The sequence below is a fragment of the Myripristis murdjan genome, chromosome 5 (genome assembly GCF_902150065.1).
Source record: "Myripristis murdjan chromosome 5, fMyrMur1.1, whole genome shotgun sequence".
NCBI lineage: Eukaryota > Metazoa > Chordata > Actinopteri > Holocentriformes > Holocentridae > Myripristis > Myripristis murdjan.
This window is the reverse complement of record NC_043984.1, coordinates 11,540,759-11,556,137: the sequence shown is the minus strand read 5'-3', so window position 1 is coordinate 11,556,137 and position 15,379 is coordinate 11,540,759. Positions and strand designations below refer to the sequence as shown.

The following is a 15,379-nucleotide window of genomic DNA, read 5'->3' as shown; positions in this document are numbered from 1 at the left end:
CTTAAATATTACTCGACAAAGAAATGTTGTCACATGGTGGTCAGTCAGCTTCAAAATAAAGCATGTTTTTCTTCATCTGTCTTTCCCATCAAATGAGCCACATTTCTATAATCTGCATATTTGTGCACAGCTTATCTGTTCTTGATAAATCTCCTGAGGAAGTTGAGGAGTGATCAGGTCGTGCGGGTAAGAAACTGAGGTCACTCTCGGCCATCCAAGTGCCTTTTTATCTCTGTTGTGTTGACACAACGTGTCCCTGTTCTCTGAACTGCCAGAGTCATCTTTGAATCAGAATGTGTGTCAACGTCTACTTCGGTCAGATAGAAAAGGTTTTATCATGTGTTTACATTGTTCAGCTGCAGTGAGTGGTGGTATAGCCTTCCTGTCATGGAAAACTGGGGAAGCAACAGAGTGACTGCAAGCTGCAACTTGTTTATGTTCAGGCTCTTCCACCTGGGTCCCAGCAGACCGTGCTGACATTTGTGTCCCAAACTGAGGGGAACCATGACGACTGCAGAGCGTCCCAACGGACTGTGGCACCGGAACAGCATCAAGGCCCTTCAATCAAATGAGATCTCCAGTAACGGTAGGATCAATAAAAGGTGGATGTCTGTATGTATGTCTGTTGGAAAGGTGGTATTAAGCAAAAATACACTGACAAAAGGTCCTGGTCACAGCTCCTTCTCAGCACCACTTAACACCAAATATGAAAATGAATATGAAAATGTATATGTAATTTTGGACATACACTTAAAAAAAAATGTGAGTAATATGTAGGAGTGCAGGAAAATGTGTACAATTTGCATCATGATCACCATGGTATGGTCCTTTGAAATTATCCGGTTTCAAAAAATTAGAAAAATAAATAATTCAAAATTAAATAAAATACCTATATTGCCCTTTATGTCTTAAACTTTCTGTGTCAGTTGTAAGCACTTATTATTTGGGACAGTAACTCTACATTATATTGTACATGTACCTGTGAGGAACTTCAGTATGTCATGTTCTCTCTGCAGGTGGCAGCCACGCCCATGCACAGGCAGAGCTTGTGAGAGAGTGGCAGAATCATACACAGGTAACCCATAAATCCAAGTCAACACCACATACAGGTAGCACAGTGAGGACAAATTAAAGGAGCACTTCAGCCAAAAATGAAAGTTTTGTCATTACCTACTCATCCCCATGCCAGTTGAAACACAAGAAAAGTGTCTTTCAACCCACAGGGAAATGACTCATCGTCCTTTAGCCATAATGTCTTTTCTCTGTCCTCCTCTTGTACAAGTAGAAAGTGGAGGAGCTGAGGGTGTGTGTAGCTAATAATACAACAAATAAAAAATAAATGCATACCAAGATTAATAGTGGGAATAATGGGATAATTGTGATAATGCACCAAGTGCAGACTGAAGGAATATTACAAAAGAGGAAAAAAGACAATATTTCATCCTTTGCATCCTGCAGAAAGTGAAGTCGAGGATCCTGGAGCAGGTCCAGGGTCAGCTGAGCAGCCTACTAGATGAAGCCTTGACCGAGTCTGTCCACAACTTCAAACCAAGCAACCATGTAGCTGATGAAACAATGACAAAAAATCACACATCCAGGTGAGGACATTCGCCTGCTGTGCTTTTTTTTTTTTTTTTTTTTTTTTTTTTTTTTTTTAGCCCTGTCATGTGAATTTATTTGCTCACTAACCTGAATTTAAATAAGAGCTGGAAGGGCTCCAAATTCATGTGTGCCAAAATCTGATCCCAGAATAGTCTCTGAGACAGCTCTGTCACATCTATCTATAAAAGCTGAATTTGGCATTTGCCTGGCAACAGCTTCAACACTATTTTTTTTTTCACCTACACTCAAAGGATTTAAGCAGTGCCCCCAAAAAGGTCAGTGCATGCTTGATTGTGTGCAGATCTAACCCTGACTGGGCCTGATAACACAAAAATCAGTATGAACACGCCAGAAATGGATTAAGAATGCCAATACACAACTAATCCCCCTTCTTGCACCAAGAAGGATTATCACTGCCAATACACTAGATATCTTTATCTTTTCATTCAGTGAAGTGCAAACATTTGCATGTGTGCGTGTGTGTGTGTGTGTGTGCATTTGAGTGTGTGTGTCTAACTGTGTGCTTTCTTTCAGATCCCACAGAATGGAGAATGGCAAAGTGTTTATGGACAGGGTTTCACTTTTGGAGTAAGTGTAAGCGACTGACAGTCTATATTAGAGACCAGCGCTTGTATGGGTCAACATAGATTGTGTATCCAGCACACACAGTTCCTATAGATTATGCCCAGTGTAGATTATTTGTTTTGTCCATAATCCCTCAATCATCTCTGTATGGCGTGGACGGTTACTTTGATCTCACAGTGTATTGTTGTATATTTCGGATTGAGAAACCTCCTAGATGAATTCTGCATAACGAATAAAGACATCAGTACAACACAGCAAATTTGTGTTTCCTAATCGTGTCTGTGTGTTTCTCCATCTTTGTCAGTGAGCTGTTTGAGATCAGCCACATCCGGACCATCTACCACATGTTCATAGCTGTGCTCCTCATCTTCTTCCTGAGCACGCTGGCTGTCGACTATATTGACCAGGGCAGGTCTGTCAGATTATGTGTGTGTGTGTGTGTGTGTGTGTGTGTGTGTGTGTGTGTGTTTGCGGTTTATGACATTGACATGTTGCAAACTGTATGACCTCAGACGAAGTCTTACAGAAACTCAATTACCCTCAGGCCTCAGAAAGTCCTTACTGACTTCTTATCTGCTTTCCTCCAACCAAACCTACTGCATCCCCCCCCACCGCCCACCCCACCCGGCCTCGCTCCCTCCCTCCCTGCCTCCCTCCCTCCCTCTCTCCCCTGTCTCCTGGTAATAGACAGATAGAGTAATCAAGCCCTCCGAGCATTTCTACAGATGCCTTGGGCGGCACAATAACGATGTGGTTGGTGTTTTGTGAATGCAGGATTGTGGATTTGATTCTCACTGGAGCAAATGCCACCGGGCACTACAAAATATCCCATACACTTCCATAACCTTCTATAGATTCTCATATTGATGAATCGAAAAAAATATTATTTCACACTTGCAAGTACCTTGTTGAGCTTGAACAAAATAGGCTATGATATAACGGAAATGATATTATGTAACCGAAATAGTCCTGTAATCTCAGGTGAACACTTTGAATATTTTATATTATATTCAGCAGGGGGGTGATTTGAGGAAGAGAGGGTAATGGAAAAAAAAAATAATCTATGCATTAAACTCTGCATGCATCCTTATGAAAGCCATTCAAGCTTCCATATCTTTTTGTTTACACTCTTGTACCTCCCTTTGCTCCATTCAAAACTCAATTTCTCGTACTCAGCTTGTACATAACGCAGCGGCTAGGACTTTAATTTGTGTTAAACAAATCGACTACAGTCAGTTTTAAAATTGATTTCCACAATTTCCTTTCCCCAGTGGTGGAACAACCTACCTGGGCAACTCATATCAGCACCATCTTTTTTATGTCTTTTCTTAAGAATGCCTCTTATTCCCTTTAGTCATTGCTGCACATTTGTTCTGCTCCCTTGTTTTACTTGTATTTATTCAACGATAAAAGATTTTTTACAGAAAAACTAGGGGTAGAAAACAGTGCGTGTACTCTGAAATGGTTCTCCAGGTGAACACTCCCCTTGGTCGTGTCGTTTTTCCACCTGTCAGGTTGGTGCTGGAGTTTGACCTGCTGTTTTATGCCTTCGGGAAGCTGGGGACGGTCACCTGGGCCTGGACGGTGATGTTTGGCTACACCCTGTTTGTGCCCTACTACACCGTGGTGTTCTGGGGGAACTTGTACCACAGCTTCCCCTTCAAGACGGGCGTGTCTCTGGGGATGGGCCTCATGCTGGCCGCCACACAGGCCTGTGTGCTGGGGGCGTTTCCCATCTATGCGGTCATACACTACGAGCTGCCCCCAGCCTCACGCTTCATTGTTACACTGGAGCAGGTGAGTGAGTGAGTGGGTGTGTGTGTGTGTATGTGTCTGGGTGGGTGGGTGTGTGTTTGTGTGTGTGTGTGTGTGGGTGGGTGTTTTTCATACCAAGACAGCTCAATGTGATTTACATGCACAGGAAAGATATAAAAGGTCAAAGTTAAACAAAAAAAGACAAAAACAAAAACGAGATAGAAAGAGATAGAGATAGGTAGAATAGAACAGGCAATAGCAAAGAAGAATAGAATAGAATAGAATAGAATAGAATAGAATAGAATATGCATTAGGACAAAATAAAAAAAAAAAAAGCATGAAGAAACAGCTAAAGAGGTGATGAGTAATGTTGTCAATAACTGAAAACTAATTTAATGCCACTTACATGCTTATTGGCTGCGAGACTCTTGGCAAATTAAAAGGGCAAGTGCTTTTCTGCAGCAGGCATCGATTCAGACAACACTTCGAATAATTCAGGAGCACAACTTATTCAGTCGACGGCAGGTTTGGAGCGGACACATGTTCCAAGTCATCTGGTAGCACTGTAGCTCTGATAGTAGCCCATTAAACACAATATAAATCTTATTCATCATATCAACATCAACAACTACCCGGTTGGCCCCCGCAGTTCAACAGCAGGGGACAGTGCAGTGTCTCCTGCCAAAACAATCGCAGTGTGAACTGTTGCCCAGTTGCGTAAAAGTGCTCCTTAGTGTGCAAGTGCCCAGTAAGATAACATTAGCCTTGCTGGTTAATCCACTTGAATTATAAGTGCAGTGTTTCATTGGCGCTGGCAGGAGCACAGTGATAAGGAAAGCTCCCAGGACCAGAGATGGGAGTCTTCCAACTGGACACCCACCAGGCAGAGGACAGATCTCAGAGCAGCCAATGGTTGATCGCCATGGGCCCACACTGTAATACCTCCTCATCCGCTTCATTACACCGGGCCTGGTTTCCCAAAACCGCCTTAACCGTACTAAGATCGTTTCAGCTCTGTTTGATGGAGTGAGATAATCCCAGGGCTAAGATGCTTTTGGGAAGCGCGGTCGCGATCTGTTGATTTACAGTTGTCACACATCCTGCTCTGGCCAGGGTGCCTTAAATCATTTGTAATTTTCTTCAAAACGTCGACAGAACAATGCTGTCCCTTTCAGATAACCCCTTGTCTTACAAATGAAAACTAAATGTATATTTGATTGTAATCATCAAAAAGATCCAAAGTGTGCTGTGGCTCGCTGATGATGCATCATGCTCTTCCAGTTTATGAGACAGTTGACATGATCAGCAAGGTAACCAACATACTAATCTGTACTATCGACCTCGCTGTTCTCTATACTGCAGTTCCCTTTCTTGGACTTCCTCCTAGTTCATTGTATAACAAACATAAATCATCATACCGGGACGGCGTGTACAAACTTGGCACTGAACAAATCCCTACAAACCTGAGAGATTATGGTCATTAAAGATTTAGGTCATTTACCAACGACACACTAAACACCTACAGAAGCCTCCCCAAGTCAGCCCGTGAATGCAGACAATGTGAAAATGTAGATCACTAATACATTATATCTCAGTCCACATGACGGGTGACTATTTGTGTTTTCATTTCTCAGATTCGATTCCTGATGAAGAGCTATTCCTTCATAAGAGAATCTGTCCCGGTCATTATGAAGAATACGCCAAAGGACGGTACTGTGCTGCATTTTAAAATCATATTTATTTCTCAGCCAGTGTCTTTACTCACAGAGATGCTACTGCATAATGATTCATGTTGGGAGGTTATTATTATTATTATTATTATTATTGTTGTTGTTATTATTGCTGGGATGGTAAAGTTAAGAAGCACAGAGGTTTATGGGTCTAATATTGTAAAGCTATTTCTAACTCAGTGCAGCACAGGTGCATTTTCTTGAGAGACAGTTTTGTGTAAATCTGAATTGGGTGGCTAGGCAGAAAACAGCCAAACAACGTAGTATAATAGTTATGGTGCTTATGCTTGCTAAAGGGTCGAGGTGTTATTTATGTTTCTCAGGAGAGGCTCCCAGATTCCCCACACTCTCCAGCTACCTCTACTTCCTCTTCTGTCCGACTCTCATCTACAGGGAATTGTACCCCCGGTAGGACCATTTATCTTCTTAAGTGCTCTCTGATTGGGTCCTGTTATTGCCTGCAACACACATAAATAGGATTTACCAACCCTGTTTGCTTATTGTTGTAATGTAATCCAAGCAGAGATGACATATGGGTTATACATATTTTAAAGGGATGGGTGTTTTACGCCATGTAGTTTCAAGAACTTTAATAAAATTGATATTTTGGGGCTGCATTTTCTACAGTAATACATTCTAGTAGGGCTTTAGTTGGTAACACTTTATAATAGCATTCATTATTATGTGGTAGTTAATTAAACTTTAGGCACGAAACAGAAATACTCAGGTGAAGTGCCTCTGCCTCAAGACCGGACTGAAGTACAGCTCTTGAATAAATGTACTTAGTTATTTTCCGCCTCTGTGTGCAATCTCACTCGTGCAACTTTTGTATTAGACTGCGCTTGTCGGTGGTGTGTGTGTGTGTGTGTGTGTGTGTGTGTGTGTGTGTTATGGTGTGAGCATAACACATCATCAATTTGCATAACAAATCCACAGAATGGAAAGCAAAAATATTAGTGGTGGATGTAGATAGAGACACATTTACACTCACGTCACGTCAGACTAAAAGGCACAAGGACCTAAATTTCTTCACTGTGCCAAAAAAAAAAAAAAAGCCATACTTAAACGGTATGAATAACGTCTGTTCTGTCTTCACAGGAATTCACACATACGTTGGAATTATGTTGGTGTTACTGCGGGCATGGTGAGATGAATCTCTGTCTTTGCTTTGCCACCTTTGAGTTTCTGTATTTCCAGTCATTGTCACACTCGTTCACAATCTTTTGACTGAAGTGTGCTATCTCTGACTAAAGTAGGCCTTGTGGGGTGGTTGACCCACTAAAGATAACGACTCTTTATAGCACTAGAGCATTATGTCATGGCATAAAACAACCATAAACCAGAGCTCCAAGCATAAAAGCATAGCATTTTTATGTGTTATCTTGTACTTTTCCAACGGCAACTGTCACATATATTAATTTATTTTTCCAAGGGTATTATTATTTGTAATGTTGTAACATTCACCTTCTACTGCGTGATTTCTACCTTGACAGATCTTGGGCTGCCTGTTTTATGGCTATTTCATCCTGGTGCGCCTTTGTGTGCCTGTCTTCAGAAATGCCACCAACCAGCCTTTCAGCACACGAACAATGGTGCTAGCCCTGTTCCACTCAACGCTACCAGGTACTTTCTACCTGCCCAAACACATGAAGTGCACACACCTACATATTTGCCCCAGCTTGCTGTATTTTTACTACTGCAATTTTTCCCAGGCAAATCATGGGGGGAACATATTAGGTGGGGTGGGAATCGTAGCATAAGTTACAGTGCTGCTCCTCTCCCATGTAACATCAATTAAAGGTGCATTCCCAGTATTGTGGGATGCATCAACTGAAGTAAGGACCCTTTAGACTCAAATGAAATGTAGAATAAACACATCATTTGATAGCCTTCATGATTGTTATTGTTGGATTGTTCCATGTTTTTTTTTTTTTTTTTTTTTTTTTCAGTTGAGTCTTCACTTTCTGTTTTGTTTAATTGTAAAGCACATTTCCTTGCATTTGATTGTATGAAATGTGCTTGTTTGGTTTGGTTTGGTTTGGTTCAGCTGATCCTCACCATTTTTCCATAGTGCATTTCAACCGTCTTATAACATGTGTAGTGGTTGCATAGGTCAGTGCAGATTAATATATCACTTATCAAGAGTGATGGAGGAAGCTTTCGCTATCATTTTTGCATGTCAATGATAAGATTAAGAATGCTATCACGCACTCAGATAATGGTATTCAAAGACAGGCATCACTCTGTTAGGTGTGTGTGGCTGTTTGACTAAGTGCTGATTTGACAATGTTATTCTCGAGGTACGATATAAATGAGAAAGCTGGGAGCAGTGCCCAGAATGTGAATGTCCATCATAATCTTTGCTCTCTCTCTCTCTCTTTCTCTCTCTCTCAGGTATAATGCTCCTTCTGTTGTGTTTCTTCGCCTTCCTCCACTGCTGGCTCAACCTCTTCGGAGAGTTGTTGCGTTTTGCTGACAGAATGTTCTACAAGGTGTGTGACATGCACTGTTTTCGCTGTTTCCATGTGGGATAAACTGATCAGAAACAAGTTTAACACTGAACAGGACAATGGAAATTCAACTGGGACAGCAGGGTGACCGAATACTTATACAGACCCTCTTCTAACCAAACCGCAGCGGGTTTGATCCTCAAAAAAGCTTCTCCATATCCTGCTGTGGTGTCCTTGAGCAAGGCACTCAAATCTGACTTGCTCAGAAATTGATCTAAATAAAATAATCTGCAAAATGTACGATGGAGATGCAACTTTTATTGTCATGTGGTGACTGCACTGCAAAAAAATCTCCATCTTAGCAAGCCATTTAGTCTCATATTCAGTGTTAAAATCTTTTTTCTTAAAACAATGTAAGAAAAAAGAAATAAAATCTGCCAGTGGGATGAGATAATCCCACTTGTTTCAAATGTCCAAGATTTGTATTAAATCAAGTGTCATTCTCAGACTAGTGGGCTGATCTGCCTTATTCTGCCTTGTTTCAACATATTTATTCTTGCTCGTAAAAAAAAAAGTTTTTCACTTGTTTGAAGAAAAACAAGATTTTAACACTGAAGATGAGACTAAATGATGTTTGAAGGTGGAGATTTTATGCTGTGTGAGTGAAAGGGTCAAAGTTGAAGCCAGGATGAGGGCAGCTGTTGAACATGAGGTTCCTGTGTGTGGCCTGTGTGTTAACAGTGTGTCACTCACCAGTCAGGATGACGTCCAGAGCATAGGGTCACTAGAGCTGGGTTAAATTTCTGATGTTCTTTATTCTACCGTGAGCCAACAAATGCATTAATCTTAGTGTACAGAAACTTGGGGAAAATTATACCTAACTACAGCAGGCCCGATATATTTTAGAGTCTAGCTCTTTCATGTATTGTTATGCCTTTTTGCACAGCTGAAGTTTCACAGGGTGCGTGTTTGCTCTCTGTCTCGACTGCTGGCTGTTGCACAAATCACTTCACTGTGGATTTAAAACGACTCCGCTCGACTCTGTCTCTATTTTGAACCGCTCACACTGATTTCATTATCCACTCTGTCGATTTCCCAGGACTGGTGGAACTCGACATCCTTTGCCAACTATTACCGTACCTGGAATGTAGTGGTTCATGACTGGCTCTACTACTACGGATACAGAGACTTCCTTTGGGTGAGAAAAGATACTGTTTCAGACACCGAAAAAGAGAACTAATAATGCCGACAGCCGAAAATCAAAAGGAAATGTAAACGCCTCATTACTGCAGTTGGTTTGTAGGATGAAGAATAATCAACAGAGGGACACTTTGTTTCGAAAGCACACATGACATGACATATGGTGACATGCAGACTGGTTAACACTCATCCTGTAATTCTACTGACATAAATTCCCTGCTGCACCAGGCTGACCTGTGACCCCAGCAGTGACCTCTATCCCTCTGCCTCTGATCCCTGCAGCTGTCCAACAGGAAATTCCGCACCGCCGCCATGCTGTCCGTGTTCATCGTCTCCGCCGTGGTCCACGAATACGCTTTGACCATGGGCTTCGGCTTCTTCTACCCTGTTATGTTCTTCCTTTTCGCCGTCTTTGGTGGTGAGAGATGTTCAGTAGTTTTGGGGGAACAATGTTTTGTTGACCTCTGACCTCTCTCTGAGGAAAAGCATATGACATCAGTGCCTTTCAAATGAAGAGCGGAGGCGTACACATTTTATATCGACACAGTTTGCCCTTGTTGAATTTACACAAATCAGCCATTGAGTGGTTCTGCGTGCATCGTGCTTGCTGTTAGTAATGGTGGTTGTGTTGTCTGTTTCCAGTTTGCTTTTGAATATAATATATAAATGCTACCCTTTATATTCTAGACTGCTCCTTCAAAATTAAAACCTACAATTATTCGCTGTAACAGACAATGAGTTGCTGTTTTTAGAGGAGCAGAGATTTGATTATATTTGAAGAAGACATAGCTCTGTCGTTTCCTTCCCCCCGGGACTCCACCAGTTATTTGACCAAAATTATTTTTACTTTGCACACACACACACTCTCTGTCTGTGTCTCTCCACAGTTTCCAAAACCCCTGCATATCTGACAGGGTTACAGACAATCTCGCTTTCTGGTTGTTTCTCTTAACAAAACAATTCACCCAGAATACAAAAGAAGATATTTTCCCTCTCACCCTCAATGCAGTGTATCCATCCAGATAGTTTCTGTGCGACTGGGTGAGGTTTCCAGTCTGCTGCCATCTTCCTCGTCTCCCTGCACCACAATACAATGGGGCTGGATGGGTTTTTGATTTGTGGAGCTCAAACCATAAAAAATACATGTAGCTCCTTCCAAAAACAATGACACAGATACCCAGTGAAATCCGCAGCTCTCAGGGATGAAGAGTTTACTTGGGATCTATTTCACGCCAAAGAATGCCAGCAAACTGTGTCTATCCCCCTCTAATTTGTGCTACTTTGTGGCAGACAGATAGAGTTTGCCTGTGGGGTAGTTTCCCACTCGGGGTGAATATTCTTTTGTATTTTGGGTGAACTGATCCTTTAAACTACAGACTGACCTACATAATAAAGTTACCATCAATAACAGCAGACCTCTCTCTCCTCCTCCTGCCTACCCGTCTTAGTGATGTTTAACTTCACCATGAACGACAAGCGGCAGAGCCCCGTGTGCAACGTCATCATGTGGACGTGTCTGTTCATCGGCCAGGGGGTCCAGGTGTGTTTGTACTGCCAAGAGTGGTACGCCCAGATACACTGCCCTCGGACAGGGGTACGTACTGCATCTGCATGGCACAGTCACACTACAGCTGGCTTTATCCTAGACCCCCTCCACTCAAAAGTGTGTTTTTCTTATGAAGCTCTGACTATGAGCTGGTGTGAGATCTGTGTGTTTTTAATGAGAGTTACCTTCAAGCTATTTTAAGGCACTAAGAGCTGTTTTTTCATGGAAAAATCTTCTATATATGTAATATTTATGAACAGAGATTATTTTCAAGGGGCTTTATAAATAGATTGAGGGTGACTTTAATATAGTCACTCATGTATGTATTCATTTCTCCTGTGTTAAACAGACTGATTGAGCTGTTGACATTGTGACACATGGTAATCCGGATAAACCTCACCTTTTAAACGGTGGAGAGGCTGATAGGTGCATCAAATCTGGACATAACCAGATAAAAGAGATGACTCCAAATGACATGAGTGGGTACTTCTGTTACCCACTCAACACGTCTGAAAGACCGCACTAGTCCTGTTTTGACTTCTTGTCAGCGGTCATGATCATATCCATCCATCATGAGTATTGGTCACACACAGTAAGAGGGCACAAAATATGCTTTGGTGGCTTAGACGTCATGGCTGACCTTGTCAAGTCACTCCCACGCATGTTCACAAAGGTGCGAAACGGCTCTGTGTAACTTAGAAGTTGCTACATATGGGAAATTGTATCCTGTGAATACTTGGCAGGCATGTACCTTTGCTAAAAATCAATGAAAGCCCACTGAGATTTGCACACTTGAAAGGAACTATATTTTCCAGGTACAGTCAAATTCTGCTCATTAGCTTTCTCCAGCCCAATTATAATAAAGGCCAGTGATTGACTGAACGTTGCACCACAGAAAAGGGAAGCACGTCCTTTACAAGCACAGCAGTGAGCTTTGAACACATTTGGTATTAATGCCCACATTCTAAGTGATTAAAATAGCATAGGGTAAAACAGCAATTTTAGCAAGCGTAAGTGCTGGCTTAGTGCTCACAAGACAGATTGCCGTCGCATAGCAACTTTTAAATCTCACAGAGCAGTTTTGCACATTTTCTGAACATGACTGGAAGTCAATTGAGGTAACTTGGCCAACCAAAGAATTTTCTTTACACACTTATGCATATTTGTTACAGGCAGAAGTGAAAATAGGCCTGGCATAGTCCTTTAAGGTTGTTAATGTAGTGGACATCATTTGTAATGACACTTGTAACCATAAAATCCTCTTGTCCCATGCACACACACACATATATATACTCACAACTTGCACACTTAACCCCATGTAGGACACTCACATAATGCTGATTGCTGGAAGTTTGTGAAGATCTGGCATGCATTACAGTCTGGAAAAGCCCCCCCACCCACCCGCGACCCTGAGCATTTGATGAAGCCACAGATGTGAAGCTCGTGGATTTGCATGACAGATGGGCCGAGACAGACTTATGTGCTTACTCCACTTTGCACCACTGAATCTCTGCTGTATAGGCCCCATGCAGCTAAGGCGTCGCCAGCAGCGTCATCCAGACACAATGCTTCAACACAGATAGCTGCTGGCTAAAAATAGAAATTACATACATGAAGAGAGATTATTAGTCGATGATAAATAGATGTGTAGTAAAAAAGCTAAAAGATACAAAAAGGATGGCAGGCTGTGATGCCAGGTGGAGAGGGGGGAGAGCTGCACTAATATTTGACCAAACTCTGATCTCTCCCATCAGAATAGCTTCTGGGAGCTGGTGACGCCTCGATCTTGGTCCTGCAGCTACCAGAAATGAAGCCTCGGTGACAGCTGCCTTCCTCCGTGGGATGCAGGGATGAAGGGATTGAGGAGTGAGGCAAAATGAGAAGAGATGGAGCTCAGAAAGACATAATAGACTCAACATCAAATGGCTCATTTACTTTACACTCACAAACCCAGCGTCTCTTTTTTTTTTTTTTTTTTTTTTACCCCTGAAGGAAGGAAAGGAGGAGAAACTGAAAGACTTGTGCAGACTTATGCAGACACAGCAGTTTTGACACTTTTTTTTTTTTTCCAAAGTGTCAGGAAGGCTCTTTGATGTGACTGGCGTTCTCATCTTCACGTTGTTATTCTGATGTCAAGTTAACCTCATCTCTCCAAGTCTGTCCTCTTTTTGAGCTTTCTCAATTTACCTCTTAATTTAAAATGAAGTTATTGCAACAAAGCAAAATTTCTCAGCTGCTGATAGATCATCGCACCGTTGACAAACTATTAACTGCAGAATAATAAGGGGCTGGTTTATTGACAGGAGATGTTATTTAATGCTGAGCTTGATGAAAGTCGCCTGCCCTCGAACATCCTGCCGTACATTACAAGTGTCACTGCAGGGGAAATAGAAAACGTTTTTCAGCGTTAAAGGGATCTTGATTTCTGCAGCTGCCTGGGTGTCATTCCTCCGGTTATTAATCAGCTTTATACATTTTTTAATGAGTCTTCAAGAACTGAGAGCAAAGCTATTAAATCAGTGAGTCAGTTTGGTTGTCAGAAATTCACTGAGGATTCTTACTCAAATTTGACATCTCTGCAAAGCCCCTCGTGTTTTGATATACATTTACACCGTTGATACATACACCCTGTCTTTGCATAAAGGACCTCTGTTTAGTTTTTGTTCTCTTTTTTCGTCATATGCAACCTAGGAATATTGTGAGGGAAAACTTTCCCCAATTTAAGTCCACTTGTGAGAGACACCCGCTTTTGGAATTGCTTTCTCTTTCATCAGAATGTGTGAGGCTTATCACCAAATTTGTGAATTTCCTCTATAAAGAGTTTTGATCTGTCGACTCTATTCAGAAGGCATGGGAAAAGGAGATTAGCGCCGTGACGCCTGATAAAATGTGGAGGCTGGCGGTCTATCGTGTTCATAGGTGTTCAATAAAGAGCAGGCGTAGGTTAGTTCAGTTCACCGTGATTCGCCATTTTCATTATTCTAAGGTCTTGTTACACAAATTTAACCCCTCTGTGTCTCCAGTTGATGAATGTAAATCAAATGTTGAAATGTTGTTGCTTTTATTTTGGGGCTGTCCACTAATTCACCCATTCTAGTCAGGAATTTTTTTTATTTATTTTTCTTCCCCCTGGGGTTTACCATAGGCCTCTCTCACTCCTAACAGGGACTTGCTCAGAGACGTTAATTCTCCCCTCTCACATTCAGACAGCTCCTCTGATGGGTGTGGCTCTAAAAAACATTTCTTCTCGGAGACTGGAACACACCAAGTCCATGCTGCTCCAGAAACTGGTTGCATGAACTTGTTTCTGTTATTCACATGGAATAAACTGCGATCTAATAATTTCAATCTAATGTAATAACATAAAGTTGTATTTATATCCAGTTTGGGTTTTTTTTTTTCTTCTGTTTTGTTTTTGATATCCCTATGATGATATGTACTGTAATGAACTTTGGTGCCCTTTACATGTGGCTTCTTTTTAGTTAATTTGCATCCTTCCCCCTGCCGTGTGTGTGTTGGTGTGTGATTGAGTGCAGGTCTGTGTATGTTTAAGTTGAGTTTTGGGCATTGATTTCTGTTGATATGGAAGATGCATTAATAACAATAATACATACAAGAACTGAGAGCATAATATATACACTGTATATTAAGGGTAGAGTTGGTTGCAAAGCCTGAAAAGGGGAATGTTGTCATCAATGTCCTGCACAAACCTTGTATTTTCAATTGTGCCATTTAAAACATTTTTTTTTTTTTTTTTTTTTTACCCAAGTGCCTCACATGTAGAGAACGTTTCATTCAAGTTCAAGTCAGTTGCAGGTTCATTTCAAACAGACTTTTCTATACTTTGCCACAATAAAGTCACCTGGCCTGCAGGGTGCGCTTCATGTTTAATCCTGCCTGGGTTCACATGCAGCTGGCAGAGGCTGGAGGGCGGAGCAGCTTCCTTCCCAGCCAATCAAAAGCTGCGCAGCGTCTTATCAGTGTGCCGCAAAGCCTGTTTCCCTGCCCGCCGTTCCCCTGTGAAGTCATACAGGAAGAACAGGATTACCACTGGTGCGGTATTTGCATTAGTGATGTAATGCTGTGTAAACTGACAGGAACTCAGAGTGGCACGGCATGACAGCTAACTTTACAGTGAATTGCATTAATACATTTTCATATATTAAAATTTGGCCTCTTACTAATATTGATTCAGTTTATCATGGGCTACATGGGCTAACATTGACAGTTCCTGCTCAGAAATAAAATCATTCAGTTGCTTTTTTTTTTTTTTTTTTTTTTTCAGTGTAACATTTCCTTGTCATTCTCAGTTCCCTTTGGACTTCACCATCAAAGAGACTGTGGCATATTTTATTCAGGGTGGAAGCTGACGATCTCATTTGAGTTGACGTCTGCCACGCCGCTCTCCTCTCTCCGCTCCTCTGTGATTGGGCGATTGATGGGGAAGGATTGATGGGGAAGGATGCGCTCTCTTGAAAGAAAGTCAAAGATCAGTGGCGAAAAGATCAGAT

At 41.7% G+C, this 15,379-nt stretch overlaps 1 protein-coding gene across 1 annotated transcript; it reads left to right on the top strand.

The window, feature by feature from the left end:
* Nucleotides 1-504: 504 nt before the first annotated feature.
* Nucleotides 505-14,546, top strand: soat2 (sterol O-acyltransferase 2). The gene is made up of 15 exons (XM_030050791.1): nucleotides 505-586; nucleotides 1,017-1,075; nucleotides 1,459-1,598; nucleotides 2,137-2,190; nucleotides 2,492-2,599; nucleotides 3,702-3,984; nucleotides 5,577-5,652; nucleotides 5,996-6,080; nucleotides 6,771-6,816; nucleotides 7,166-7,295; nucleotides 8,067-8,164; nucleotides 9,222-9,320; nucleotides 9,605-9,740; nucleotides 10,771-10,916; nucleotides 12,623-14,546. The coding sequence occupies exons 1-15, from the start codon at nucleotides 505-507 to the stop codon at nucleotides 12,677-12,679; spliced, it is 1,599 nt and encodes a 532-aa protein (XP_029906651.1). The 3' UTR covers nucleotides 12,680-14,546.
* Nucleotides 14,547-15,379: the final 833 nt, after the last annotated feature.